Here is a 14,642-nt window from a genome sequence, read left to right as displayed (position 1 = left end):
ACTTGTTTATCATTTAACTTCAATTGATAAATCATAATTTCAACCCAAAACAATCTTTAAACGCCAACTGTTTCGAGGTATGGATGTCATTTTGATGTCATGGTGCATTACAAAAATTGTTTGAATTCTTTCAGTAAAAAGTGAGATAATTCTTACTGATTTTGAAAATGAAGCAATTCTTGTGTTATATTTCACATTTTTATTTGTGTTATTTGTTATCACTTGACAATATCATTTTACCAGTATACCCTGTTGAATGGTTTTAAGCTTTATGATGTTTATACTCAGATTGTTTTGGGGACTGATGTTTCCACAGCTAAATATAGTGTGTGTTGAATGGTTATTGTGATCTTCATGAAAGAGCACACCTGTTAATACCAACAGAAGGGTGGGGTTATATTCAGTATTCACATTTTCCAGACTATTTAGGTCAACATGAGAGAGCTCTTTTCAATTCCGTATTCATTATGCAAGTTGCTCAGTGTAGCACAATGTATTTCCATTTTAATGTTTTGGAAGACAAACCATAGCTTCATTCAAACTTAGAACACAAAAGAAGAAACATGTTTGTACATGAGCTCAAAAACTGAAAGGCACCCTTTTACAATAACATACATATACCTACCTTGTGACCTTCTTGTATGTTCCAACTACTGAAGGTTTCTGTTGGTGTGACATAACCCGATGAAGCAGGTTGATTTGTTTTTTTATCATCTCAATTGTTTTGATGTCTCTTAATTCCTTCTCCTTTGGCAAACTGATTTGGGCCTACCATATGTATGACAATACCACATGTTTATATTTGGTAACATATCTGATGTAAATAGACCATTATTAAGTGATGTATCTCATTTATCTGCTCTTAAATAGCCATTGTACACATTTCAGTATTATGTCATTTCTAATGTTATATTTGTGTGTACAGTACAGTGCATGCCAGTGTGGCTCACAACCCCTCATGTTGATTCTCAGGACCAATAGTCTTTTACATGTGCCATTTGCAGTGTCAGCTGGAATATTCTATGTGTTCGATCACATGTTACATTATGAAATCATGATTCCTGTAGACAACAAGTACATGCTTTACATATGATGAATAATTAAATAGCATGATTGATAAGTAGATTCAATTGTGAGTAATAATGAAACCTTTTTGGATCAGCCATCTTTTTTTTCATTAATAATGGAAAAGGTCTAATAGAAAATCACAGATGGGCTGTATGGGAAGAATATTGCCAAAGGCTACATTTGTGCTTCATAAAGCTTTTTGAATCTGAATGAATAGCACATGTATACCAGTTATGTGACACGCCGGATGCAGTGATTGACATGTTTGTGAAACCAAATACAGTACATTGTACATGTGATATGATACAAATGCACATGACTGGAACATATCAGGTTATTAAATGTTTAATAAGGTACACTTTTCGTCAATGGTTATTATGAACACATTCTATGCAGGGTAAAGACCACAGGCTCAAACAAGTCCACAATTTTATGTTCATGTAAGTATTCAACTCCAGTTGCCAGTTTGACTAAAGCACCACAGTTTGTTGTGAGGGAGCCAGGATCTCCTTATAGTGAGTTCAGTCCCAGAAGTGCCCTAATTATGATCTGTCTACACCATACCTATGCTAAGGAGATTCTTCAAAGGCATAAGTATTGACTTTCCTTCTACTTTACAGACTGACATTGAGTGTATAACTGTTGCCAACTTATTTCATGGCTGATTCTAATGGAGAAGCAGCAATCAGTAGATTAATTACAATCAGTAGATACCCAATGAGTTGAAACATTTCATTTAGAGTATGTCATCGGTTCCCAATTGCGTAGATCGATGCTCATGTTGTTGATCACTGGATTGTCTGGTCCAGACTCGATTATTTACAGACTGCTGCCATATAGCTGGAATATTGCTGAGTGCGGCATAAAACTAAACTCACTCACTCACTCATTTAGAGTATATAACAATATGCATTGCATGCTATCAACATAACACAAGACAGATATGGTATGTTCACTATTAGGTCAAAATAAATTTATACTTCATTTTAAGATGCTTTGCTAGAAGATCAAAGACACCGACAGTACTTTATCAGACAATAAAGTACAGCTTTTGCATGACGTCACACTGTATTGACGTCGCAACGTCATTCTCGTCTCCCCCCTCGTTATTTCTTAAGTACGTTATCACACATTGTGCCAGCATGCTAATCATGTTTACATATTTATATACATGTAACTAAATTTGATGACATTATTTCTCCCCAAAGTAGTATTCATCGACTCACTTTCTGGCTATTAAGTATAAATTGTTTCTGGAATTATGTGCTAGCATCTTTCATTTTGTGTATACACCCTAGTTATCAAAAAGCTGCATCTACATGTGGTCATTAGGACGGTAGGGTAGCCTAGAGCAGTTGAACATCACCTATGAAATTATTTTACCATAGTGGCAAATAATTTAACTAAATTATATTTATTTTACTTGTTTTGAATGTTAATAAGTTCAAGGTTGTAGATTTCTCCTGAACACTAAGAGCATACATATCTGTTTGTAACAGAATAGTCTGTGCACAAATGTCATTTTGGATTTTGATTGTATCATCAAATAAATGTTGTATATTTTGTAGAGAATGTACTGGCACACAATTTGTAAAAAACCTGACAATCACAAGCAATCTACATATCTCTTCATGATTAGGACTATGTTTGACTGTGTCAGCAAACTTTTAAACTTTTGCTATGCAAAGGATCAATGTAAAACTAATCGGCAATCATAATATTATGTTAAAAAGGATACCATTCAACAACTACCAAATATAATTATGTGTGTTTTAATAAGAAGTCAGTGTTATTTATTACCCTATGTACCCTATGGAGTAAATGTTTGAAGGATTTTATGACTGCTTGTGTGTGTGCGTGTGTGTGTGTGCGTGCGTGCCTGCATGCGCACATGTGTGAGATGCCATGATGAGTGTCCTTCCCAATAGTTTGTCCTTCCACATCCCCATATTATCAAATCAGCAGACTGTATTATGATTTGAATCCCAAAGTTACGAACTTCTTTCATTGCTGTGGTGTACTTCATCAATATGAATGGTCAAATCAGTCAACTTTGCAGGAAGATTGTACAGTGCCTGAAACATTGAATAAATTTATAAACTACCCGAGTGAATCAAGAAATCTGTAAACTTCACATCATTTGTTTTCTATATGTTTTGTCAATATTTTGTTACTTTTACATGAGATTATTATTTCTATTAACATTGTGAATGATGTGATAGTTGTTGATGTGGGTTATCAAATTTAGTGTAATCAGAGACCATATTATCTATTATATGGTCTCTGGTGTAATCAAGGTGAAACATTGAAACAGTTGTTCCTTTTGTATGTGGTAATGAGTTAAAAAGCTGTTATTTTTAAAAGTGATTGTACAGATATGTATGTGTGTCTTTGCAACTGTAAATATTACTGACATCATGCAAACATTGCTTAAATGAAAGCCTGAATAAACATACTGAGATTGATACATATATTATGTTGTTTATACAGTTTGAACCAGTCAAAGATTGAGCTGACTGATTGTTTTTCAACACTTGTGAAATGCTGCAACTTACAGAGACAATGTTTTGGATACAGCATGTTGTCATGATGCTCTCTTCATGTGGAAATTGTGATCCCTAGAATGGATGCCAGATTCAGTTTCAAAACCAAAGGTGAAAACATCAGGATGTCTTTGAGTCCAGCACAAGATCACATCAGTTTCTGCACAAAATGTCTCCATAGGGATTGTCACAATAAACAACTGAATTGTAGTACAGCTGTTACATTGAGTCTCGTTTGTTGGGTTACTCCACATTCAGCAGTATTTCAGATTATGAAGGTAGTGTGTATTTCAGTCTGAACCAGACAATCCAGTGACAGACATGATTCTATGCAATTGGGATAAAATGACAAACACAAACAAGTCAGCAATCCCCACCCCATTCGATACCTCTTACGACAGAAACAGAGGTCGCTTAAGAGCAATTCTAACCCTGGTCGTGCATTGGTCCATTTAATACAATATATGCAAAGAGGTAATAGAAAGTAAAACATTGATCATGTCTTTTGATTAGATGATAAAAGACGCAACAGAGAAACCAAATAAAGACAAGTTTAATATTCATTTCAATGAACATAAAAATACAGGAAAAAGCAGAATGAGATGAGATCACAACATCCTGTATCACAGAGAACATTAGATGTATCACAGTACTGGTGTTTGACCCATCAGGGCTTACTTGGTGAATTCAACAAATATAGTTTAATATCAACAGTCCTTCTTATTAAATAGCACATGAAAGAGTTACCAGAACTCATACAAAGATTAATAACTAGTTATGTAACCTCAAGGTTTGTATTCTCTTGTGATATTTTTCAGAGTAAGAAGCTGAACATGTCACTGTAATGCTGTGTTTTCTGAACTGAGCATTTTGAGATTATCATTCATTGCAGATTTTTGAAATGGCAAAACTACCAATACAACAACATAGAAAACTGTCATTCTTCTGTATTTACAGAAATTCTATTCTTTTCAGTAATTGAAATTTGTTGCATTTATTATCTCTGTTGCGTGGGGCTTCGACAATGACAGGATTCGAAATGATGTTTTTGTGCTGAAGTCAGTCGAAATCTTCTTCATCTGAAATTGAATTAATAGATTTATCCACATTTGGCCAACTGAAGATATACTTTACAAATGAAACATCAAACACCAGTTCCTGAGTGTATCAAATGTGAATAGCAAACCTTACCTTGAGTACGAGTTTGCATCTCTCCATCAGATAAGACCACTTGATACTGGTTTTCTTCGGATTGCCAAAAGACTGAAACTCAGCAGCCTGTTGTTAAAAAACAGCAATATGTATCAATTAATTAAAATAATGCATTCATGAAAAGTAGAAAAGTATTTAAAAATAACAATAACTATTATTGTAAGCCTTTACTTTGCTGCAGTGCCTGTAAGGTTCTAATGAGGCAACCAGCATGAAGACTTCTAAATTTATAGTACATTCAAACCTGTACATATTTCTCTATCTAAAACACATTCTAAAACAGCTGTTATAAGGCAGTGTTATAGGTTGTGCAATAGTGTTTCAACTGTTATACTTTGTATCTGTGAATTCAGTAAGTAGTAGTGGTGTGCTCTTTTAGACTTGCACTATATTTAGACAGAGTTCTGGAGGCACAGATCCACCCAATATAATTTTTTCTAGGAATTTATTTTTTGTGTTTATAAGGGGAGCTGCCTATTGCCTCTGACATACCAAGCCAGAAGAAGATCAGCATTGTATGAAGTGATAATCGAATAATCGGTCAATCAATTGATCTCGCTTTGCATCGGAGATTATTGCCAGGCTCGGGAGACTATTATCAATATTCATAAAAAATGAAACATCAAATCAAACTTTAAAAAGTATGTTAATTATTGTTATTTTTCTGAAATCATGACATGAACAGCTGAAGTAAAAGTACAATGTAAACAATATACTTGTGTGCGTGTCTCAACAGGAAGTATCCTTGATTGTCTTGATCAATGCATGTTATGATTGTGTCATGTTATTGCCCACATGTTTTGTGGTTGGGTTTATGATTAATTACAAATGTTAATTACAGCACATTTCTTTGCTGTGTGCTGGTTACACACATACATGTACTTCTCTTAGAGATTGATTCCGTGTATACTTTAAATTTTCAAGTTGGGAATCAACATATAACACAACAAGTTCTGAATGTAGATACAAAAGTCTGTGCCATTGTATTGCAAATAATTTATACTCCCACTTATTTGTGAATAACCATGGCATTTACATATCTGTGAACCAAGTCAGTTTTTATTTGCACAAATCAAATTTTCATAATTGAAGTAAGAATTGAACATGATTTCTTTCATGAAGCTGACATCTGATTGGCCCATGCATGTTTCATTTAAATGAGGGAGATGCTGAGGTCACCTGAATCAAACTTCAATGGAGGAGTTGCCACATCTTCAAGGAAATACTGTCAGAGGACACAATCTGATGTTAATAAGATTGAAGAGGTTTAGTATGAAGTCCCATTTGTAACACAGCATTGTGACAGGAAAACAAGGTTAGCTTCCAACTCACCCTACAGCCCAGCACTTCTTCTGCAGGTGCCCCTTGAAGATTACAGTAGTCAAGGGTGCCTGTGTGGTCTGAGACAGACAGCCAGATGTTGAACTCCACAGTAGGGCCAGACATGTCAGTGGCCATTGGGTCACTTCCAGGACATTGGTCATTGGTGCAAATAAATCCTGTATCAGCCTTTAGCTCTCTCTTACATTTGGAGCTGAAGGAAAGAAATGCATGTTTCTAACTACCTCTAATGTAGTGAAAGGAGTATAGATCCATTCTGTTCTTTTAGGAATGTGTTATGTCTCATAAGTATATACATCCATGTCACAATTTTATCTTAGTTGCAACAATCTCGTCAATGTCAATGACATTACAACTTAAACTCTAAAATACATTCATTTAATTAATAAATACATTAAGAAGAACACTATACAGGGTCATGGTTCTGCATGTCAACTGAATATTCTGCAATATTTCTTTGTATGAAAATTAAATACAGTTGAGGAAACCTATGTAAACACTTTGAGTTATCCAAACTTCAACACAACTGAAAAATATATGAATGAAAAAAGCATACACCCAAGCATTTACTTCCAGACAACTGTAAATTTGACACAATGTTGTTTGTATTGACTGTAATTGGATATCAACATCATTACAAAGGTCACTGAATTATTTTAAAGGCAGATATGTTTAAATAAGTATGCATGATTATTACTTGATCAAAATTGAAAATAATTTTAATTTTGTATTGTTTGACATACCATATATTCTTGAATACTGTGTTGTTGTCAGCATCAATGTTGAATGAGGTGACATAGACATACATGACACAGTAGTGTACACTCTGCTCCTCGTCAGACACTGCTGTCTTCCACTGCTTTACCTTCTCCACACTATAAACATCCCTGATGCTTGACACTTGGGAAGGATAGTGGAGGAAAACAAAGTACAATGAGTCATGATAACTCTAAGATATCAAAGGCTATGTGGAACATGGGTTATCTTGTTGTTTCCAGAAATTAACTTTTTCTCATTTGAATGTGTTGCCATGGAAACACGAAAAATTAAGACAGAAAAAAATGCTAAAAGTAAAAGCACCAGTTCAGTACATGCTTCATGTCTATATTATATAAAGTTTCATGAAGATTATGAGTTGTGATCTGGAAATGAAATAAGATGGACTGACAGAATATGTGTCTTTAACCCCCCAAAACTACATTTTGATGGCAGATAGTCCTCAATAAAGATTCAAGTTGAGTTTGATCTGAGACCAAATCAAGGCAACTGATCAAGAAAAGATGTAATGGACAAATACTGCTATTTACACTCAGGGTCCTGTTCCCTCCTGTCAGTGTCTGCCAAGAAGCTTGAGCCCATGTCTGCCTGGGATTTCACAAACTGGTACAAGATATGGCCTTCTGGAGTATCTGTAAAACATTTGAAATAAAATGGTAGGAAACATGTCACCATGTAAATCTCATTATCTACAGTCAACTATACTGAGTCAATAAAGAAACTTCACATTCTTTCTTCAGGGCACTATAAAAGAACAAGAGATGGTAAGATGGTTAAATTGTTATAATTTCATTGCTGAGATCTGTGTGATGTACTCGATACACTGACAGTGCCATAATCAGTTCCATTAGGCTACACCGCCGTTCCAAAACATGGGTATACAGAATGTCAAGTCACAAGAATAAAAATGCGAAATTTCTCAGTTCAATATCGTGTATGGCCGCCCCGCGCATTCACCACTGCCACCGTCTCCTCATCGACTGCCTGATGCTTGTGAACACGTGGTTGGGGATTCTGCGCCATTGCTCTTGCAAGGCAGCCAAGTTCCTGCAAATTCTGAGGTTGGTTCCTAAGACCACGAAGCCTTCTCCCAAGTGCATCCCAAACGCGTGCTCTATTGGATTAAGGTCAGGGGGCCTCGATGGCCAGTCCATGACATTGATTCCAGCGCTTTGAAGGAAATTTCGTGTCAACATCGCGATATGCGTTCGAGCATTATCATGCTGGAACTGTAGACCTGGGCCATGAGCCGCCATGAAAGGAACGAGTTCAGGGGTGAGCACCTGGTCGCAGTAAGCAGCAGCTGTGAGGTTTCCACGGATGACCAGAAGTCGGAGGCGGTTGTTCCCACAGAAAGCACCCACACCATGCAACTTCCGCCCCGAATCTGTCGACTTCCTGTACACAACATTGGGCATACCGTTCATGGCGCCGTCTCCAGACTCTATGCCTGCCGTCCTTGAATCTGAGGGTAAACCTGGATTCATCGCTAAAAATCGACTTCGATTCCAGTCTCTGGGTCCATCGGAGGTGACGTTGGGCCCACAGCAGATGTTCACGCTTGATGAAACGGCGTCAATATTGGCCACAATATGGACGTTTAGAATGGAGATTGGCAGCCCGCAACCGATTTTGAATGGTCTGTGAGGACAGTCGACCTCTAAACATCTCAGCCCTGGTTCGTGTAGCCGGCAGAAATCTGTCACGTAGGTGACGTAGGACGATTTGACGGTCTTCTGCTCGTGGCGTCCACATCGGGGCGACCCGATCTTGGGCGATCAGAAGTGGTGCCAGTTTGTGTAGACGACCTGCGCCAAGTCATACACAGTACGACGGCTGCATCCCATTGCTCTTGGCGGCGTCAATAACTGATCTTCCCGCTTGCAACATGCCAACGGCACGTTCACGTTGCACATTTGACAATCGTGGGCATTTCAAGTACCGTTAGAACTGTGGTTTAAAAGTGTTTTTTCAATTCTTGAGGCCAATGCAAACACGTGCATATGAAGAAAACTTCGATGCGAAGATCACATGATCGACTGCACGTGCAAAACCTGATTTGGCACTAACATCATTTGCACGACGAATGGATGGGTTTGAGCGGGTTTTGCTAACGTTTTTCTAGAGTCGAAAGATAGGGATCCCATTTCGGATACATAGATGTATCATCAGAGAAAAATTATTCATTATTTTTCAAATGACATTTTGTGAAGTTTCTTTTTTGACTCAGTATACATTGGTAGTGGGTATTTAGGTATCTTTCTGACATATTACTAAACACTAAACACTACTGATGACAAGTAGAAGGAAGACATCTCTGTTGACAACACTTGACAAAAGTATTTACTGTATGTGTATTTTCTTTATCCAACATCATAATCATGACTGTGCTTGTGATTGATACACAAACTAACCTGGGTCAACAGTGAACACAGTTTTACTATCAGCAGTTGCAGACATGCAGTCTTTGTAGCTATTGTGAAGGATCTTAACATCTGCAGCAAATATTACTGAAACAAATGTAACAAATAAATCCTTCCAATTTGATCAAAAACAAAGATAATGAATTTTAGTCTGTCATAGAGATCTATAAGCATAAGGAGAAATAATCTTGTGATTACTAGTAACCAACAAGTTACAAGGAAGTACTGTTGTTTGTCCTTATGAAATGAATGGTGTTAACTCAACATAGGAGTAACATGATATCATATTTCAGCAACTGACCAAGCACATTTGAGAATCATGTTGAGAATATGTGCAGTATCAGGAAATATTACACTTGTTCTTTCTAACTCTAAGGTTGATGTATCATAACATACTTGTTTGACGAGGGACCCAGTTCAAGGCAAACTCCACATAGTTGTCCCACCTGTAAGAAGAGTTGATGGTGTCACACTATGTGGAAACAACAGAAGCAGCATTACTTGGTGATACCAGCAAATACTCAAAAAACCATCGTCCTCTATCAGCCACTTGTGGACTTGCCGTGAACATAAACTGATTACAGAAAACTCTGGAACACTTAAGCATGTTATACAATGTTGCTTGTTATGTCTCGTACAAATACTTCACATTAACAAACGATATCACAAGTGACATGTTATTATCTGGATTATTTGCAAGATTGGTGGACAGATTTTTTTCAGGAAATGTACAAAAGTTCATGCTCGGCATGTGATTCCTGTATGGGTTTCCTGTATATACTTAGTCAATATGCTCGGCATGTGATTCCTGTATGGGTTTCCTGTATATACTTAGTCAATAGACTTAGTCTGTCGGACTTCTCTGTTCAAACCTGAAATCATTTGCTGATAAAACATTAAAGGCAATCTATGCCAAGTTTGTTGGAGTCAGCTAGAATTTGTCTTTTGGCATCATTTTCAGCATCTACATATGTATACATACTATCAACAGGTTAACGTTTACTATACTCAACAGACTATAGTCTAAAATTACATACAATCAGTGACTAAAATCACAGTCCAGCCTTGACCCTCCAGAATGAAAAAAAAGATAGGGAAGACAAAGGATGTTGTGAAAAATTGAGTGGTTGTCAACATGTAAAAAAGTTACCATAGCACACACATTCTAAGCTTCATACTACTCATGGTATATAATTATGAATTTAGAAAAGAAATATTTCTTTGCTTTTCTTTTTTTTATTTATGCATTTATTTTTATATGAATCACCATGGATTAATAAAATAACCTTCTCTACATTCCAGGCTAGTAGAGCGTCCATTCCATATTGAACGCAGCAGATGTGTTGTATATCTTAATAAACATGTAATATTGTAAATACATATTTAAGTACATATAATGCATAAATGTTCAGGCCATTATGTCCATTAATTTACATCACTAGTGATCAAATCTTAATGTCAAAATGGGATACAGAATCAAAATATGGAAAACATACTGTTCCTCAGTTTCATGTACATTATTTCAGACCAATCATTGGCCATAAATCTGTTCATAAAGAAATGATTAATGATGAGATGATGGGGCCAGCACCTATAGATAGCAGCTGAAGAAAGTTTACTTACAGAGTGAGTATGAAATTTGAGCAGGTTTCATCACAGAGAACGACATCACATTTCCTGGTTTGTTTGCCTGTTTTTGTGGTAATATCTCTTGCTGGCCAAACCTGATTAAAAATAGAAGAAACAGACAAACTATATAATGAGTTTACATCTGCATTGGTAATTATGAGAATATCAGGAAAATGTGAAAATAGTGCACAACTATGTGGATGATAGGAGGGAAAGATTAACAATAAATTGCTGCATCATGAGAGAGAAATGTATTACTGTTAATGTATTTTCTCAACAGGTTTCCCTTGTCAGGTCTTTAAATGGCATTTAGAAGAGAGATATATAAGGAAGAAAGTTTTATGGATTTCAACTTTTTTATAATGAGGAACACAACCTTATGAAATAATAACTATACACTCTGAACCATTGCATTCCTCATTATAAAGAAGTTAACATTCATAAAACTGGATCTCTTCCTTAGGTTTCCCTTGTGTTGTTTCATAGATGTGGCAGTTATAACTCCTTTAACATATATTTCCTCAATGTCAGAAATATTAGGGAGGAAACATGTTGGAAAGAAAACTTGATATGCACTAAATGTGAAACCTGTTTGACAGCAACAAGGAGATTAACATGTTCCCCCTGTAGCGCTGTGCCATTGACACTGACATCCTCCAGTGTGTAGTAGTCATTGTTAGGTTGGGTAGGAAGGTGTTTCAGACTGTTGTATGTAGAGAGATCCCAGCCTGAGTATGGCTCTACACAACTGTGGTTTTCTGAAAGATTCAGCTGAAATCCACTGGAAGAAAAAGTGGTATTGGTTAACCAGAGAGTTATTCTTCAAATGTATCTTGTCACATTTTCACTTTTAATATGTTTACTGGAAAACCAACTGCTGAAATAATAAGAAATACCAGAGGTCATAAAAGATGATGGTAGATGGTAGAAATTCAAACAGTCCAAAGACATGACTACAGTTATTACCTTGGTGTCCATGGTTTGTATCTGTCATCACTCGGGTTCATTGACTTGCTTTGAACCTGGGCATTTCTCACTTCAACTGTTCACAATGAAGCATAACATAAGATTTATCCAAATTCAAGCACAAGAACTTTTCCATACAAGTGAGTGAATCAGTGTGGTTTAACCCTTCTTTTGAGCAGTACTAGCGATATCATGGTTTGCTGACATAACATGTATTAGGACAGCAGTGATTACATTGGCTATATTGTATCATACAGACATTATAAATTCTTCATTCACAGCTGGTAGATAATATCTGCACACTCATGTGCAGTATTTCATGCAATCATTTTGCCTTTTTGAGCATGCCTATACTTTCATAGAGACATGAACATGATGAAAGTTCTTTGACAGAAAGATACTGAACAACGTTAAGAAGTTACCTGTGGGAGGTACATTGATCATGGCTGATTATTGCAGTTCATCACATAGCGTCATGATACATTACTCAGCATGTCTTTGATATTTAGTCATACTGGATATACTCTTTATATGTGATTTTACATGTCTACAAAACAGTGGAGGAAATCATTTGTATTTAATTGAAAAGAGCTGCAACACACATTTGATTGTTCAAACATTTAATACTCCTGTCAAACATAGAATCTTTGTAATAGCCCAATGCCTGTATTGGCATCAGATCTCACCAATATCTCCAATGTTGAAGGACTGTGCCAGGTAAGTGATAAATCCTTCATTGCCCCAGCATGTACAATTGATAAATGCATCTGGACTATCCCTGAGAGCAAATGAAACCAGGAATCTTTCAGAACCAGAGCCTGAAGTAAAAACATGTATAATTAATTATTAATATTATGCCAGATGCATAGATCAAATCTCACCTGTATATCAGAATATTTAATGTTATGCATCACATATTTAAAATATATTTTCTTGCAAGAGGACCCCACAGTTGATGTAAATATACAGTGGGAAGCAATGTGAAAGTTTACAAATCAATTTCTGCACAGGCTGATCAGGACACGATAACTGTTAATTCAGTACAAGAAATATATATGTAACATTTTCAGTCTTATTTCTATAACCAAATTCCCTAAATGGACATATCAACACATGTACCTATGCTCTTGTCATTCCTGTTTCAATGTATTATTACTGTAAAAGATCTGCAGGGGTTAAAGTCATAGGTCACTGACTTCCGAGATCACATACTGGACACTCCTAAATACTTAGCAAAATGTCTTACTTACACCATGTACATATGAAAATACAGTTCTTGGCATGTTTTTCATTTTTAATGCTACATATTTTATGCTGAAACATAAAATTTGCTTGACTTACATACTATCGTCTTGGACTTAGCATGACAAACTACTCGTATGCATAGACATTGTGAAAACAACTTCACTCCTGATATGCATGAGCTGGTCACATTTAATCAAAATATCACAAGATAGTACTGGTAGCTTGACTTAATACAAAATCCTATATGAAGGGGTATAATGCTTTGAAAACTTACATGTGGTACTTTTTTTCGTACTCAATAAAGCAACTTACTCAGATCAGTCAACATATGTCACTCATTTGTCTTATGGTATTGTTTTCAAGTCTACACAGACCTCTGTTTCAGAAAATACTTACCCTTTTTGCTAATGATTGATTTTGGTCCATCTTTTGTGAGTACTGCTCCAATAAGGTTCTGAAAAAGAAACAACATGTGTACCACAGATCACTGTCACAAATGAAAATAAGTAATTAATGTACATATAACATTGCAATAAATGGCCAACTACACTTCTTGACCAAACGTAGAGTTCCATTTTACTTCAGTGCAGAAAACATAACTTTTTAACAATAATGGAACTTTGGACCTTTGACAGCTATGTTAGTCCTGCATGTATGACGATTATACTTAATTGAATTAAATATGGGGCTTATAAATGTTGATATCATATGTTGTTGTCCCAAACATTATGGATAGAGAATGATCTGCCACTAGGATCATCAGTCAAGAAATTGACTTTAACAAAACTGCTTTCAGCTGTCAGCATAGTTATTGTAACTTTTCAGCAAATCTGGGATTGTAATCATGGTTATTTAGGATGCTTACCACATAGGTAATATCTTGAGTTATTTCATTGATGTTCACTGAAACTCCAGAAGACGATGTTCCAAAACTGTTACTGCCAGCTGATGACCTGCTCCTCTGTTTTCTATTGTCATCAATAGCTGAATATGTGCTGAAGTCATCAAATCTTCCTGACCATGCCATTTTTCATGGAAGTATCTGAGGAAAGTAAAAATGTTTAGATATTTTCACAGTCTACCCTAATTGCCATCACTGTTAGCCATATCTGATGCGATAAAACGACCACTAGGCATAGCAGCTTAAAAAATGACAGAATTAGGTGGACCAAGTCTGTGCAGAAATACAAATATTTTTCTCAATATCATCAAGCAGGCCTAGAATGTAACTTTCCCTTCTATTCTGTATACATATATTGACGATACTGTAAAGTTCTTCAATTTGCTTCACATACTTATTTGACAGATCAAAAAAGCGTCTGCTACTCAAGTTGTTTATATTTGACGCGCACGTGCACTTACCGGAAATAGAAATACCGGAAGTGGTCATAAACGGTTGGAACGTATTCATGTAACCTCCATGGCTCGACATTTCATG

General features: G+C 36.1%; 1 protein-coding gene across 1 annotated transcript; it reads right to left on the bottom strand.

Annotated features, from left to right (window-relative positions):
* Nucleotides 1-4,148: 4,148 nt before the first annotated feature.
* On the bottom strand, nt 4,149-14,562 carry LOC124284857 (meiosis-specific with OB domain-containing protein-like). Its single transcript, XM_046720975.1, has 14 exons — nt 14,500-14,562; nt 14,070-14,246; nt 13,601-13,658; nt 12,646-12,777; nt 11,960-12,035; nt 11,582-11,774; nt 10,988-11,088; nt 9,761-9,810; nt 9,356-9,451; nt 7,472-7,573; nt 6,908-7,064; nt 6,156-6,357; nt 4,803-4,889; nt 4,149-4,690 (listed from the first exon to the last, which is right to left on the bottom strand). Exons 2-14 carry the CDS (start codon nt 14,229-14,231, stop codon nt 4,583-4,585), a joined length of 1,524 nt encoding a protein of 507 aa, XP_046576931.1. The 5' UTR covers nt 14,232-14,246; nt 14,500-14,562; the 3' UTR covers nt 4,149-4,582.
* Nucleotides 14,563-14,642: the final 80 nt, after the last annotated feature.

This window comes from Haliotis rubra, unplaced genomic scaffold (genome assembly GCF_003918875.1).
Source record: "Haliotis rubra isolate DU_JTF1 unplaced genomic scaffold, ASM391887v1 Scf347, whole genome shotgun sequence".
NCBI lineage: Eukaryota > Metazoa > Mollusca > Gastropoda > Lepetellida > Haliotidae > Haliotis > Haliotis rubra.
Note: the sequence above shows the minus strand (reverse complement) of the source record. Positions and strands in the feature narration are given on the sequence as shown.

What these genes read in the sequence shown, in the direction of transcription:
- LOC124284857 (XM_046720975.1), bottom strand. Translation starts at nt 14,231, where the DNA reads ATGGCATGGTCAGGAAGATTTGATGACTTCAGCACATATTCAGCTATT. An exon ending in ATCAATCATTAGCAAAAAGG is followed by an intron (nt 12,778 to 13,600) that starts GTAAGTATTTTC and finishes TTTTTACTTCAG; the next exon opens with GCTCTGGTTCTGAAAGATTC. An exon ending in GATGCAAACTCGTACTCAAG is followed by an intron (nt 4,691 to 4,802) that starts GTAAGGTTTGCT and finishes ATTCAATTTCAG; the next exon opens with ATGAAGAAGATTTCGACTGA.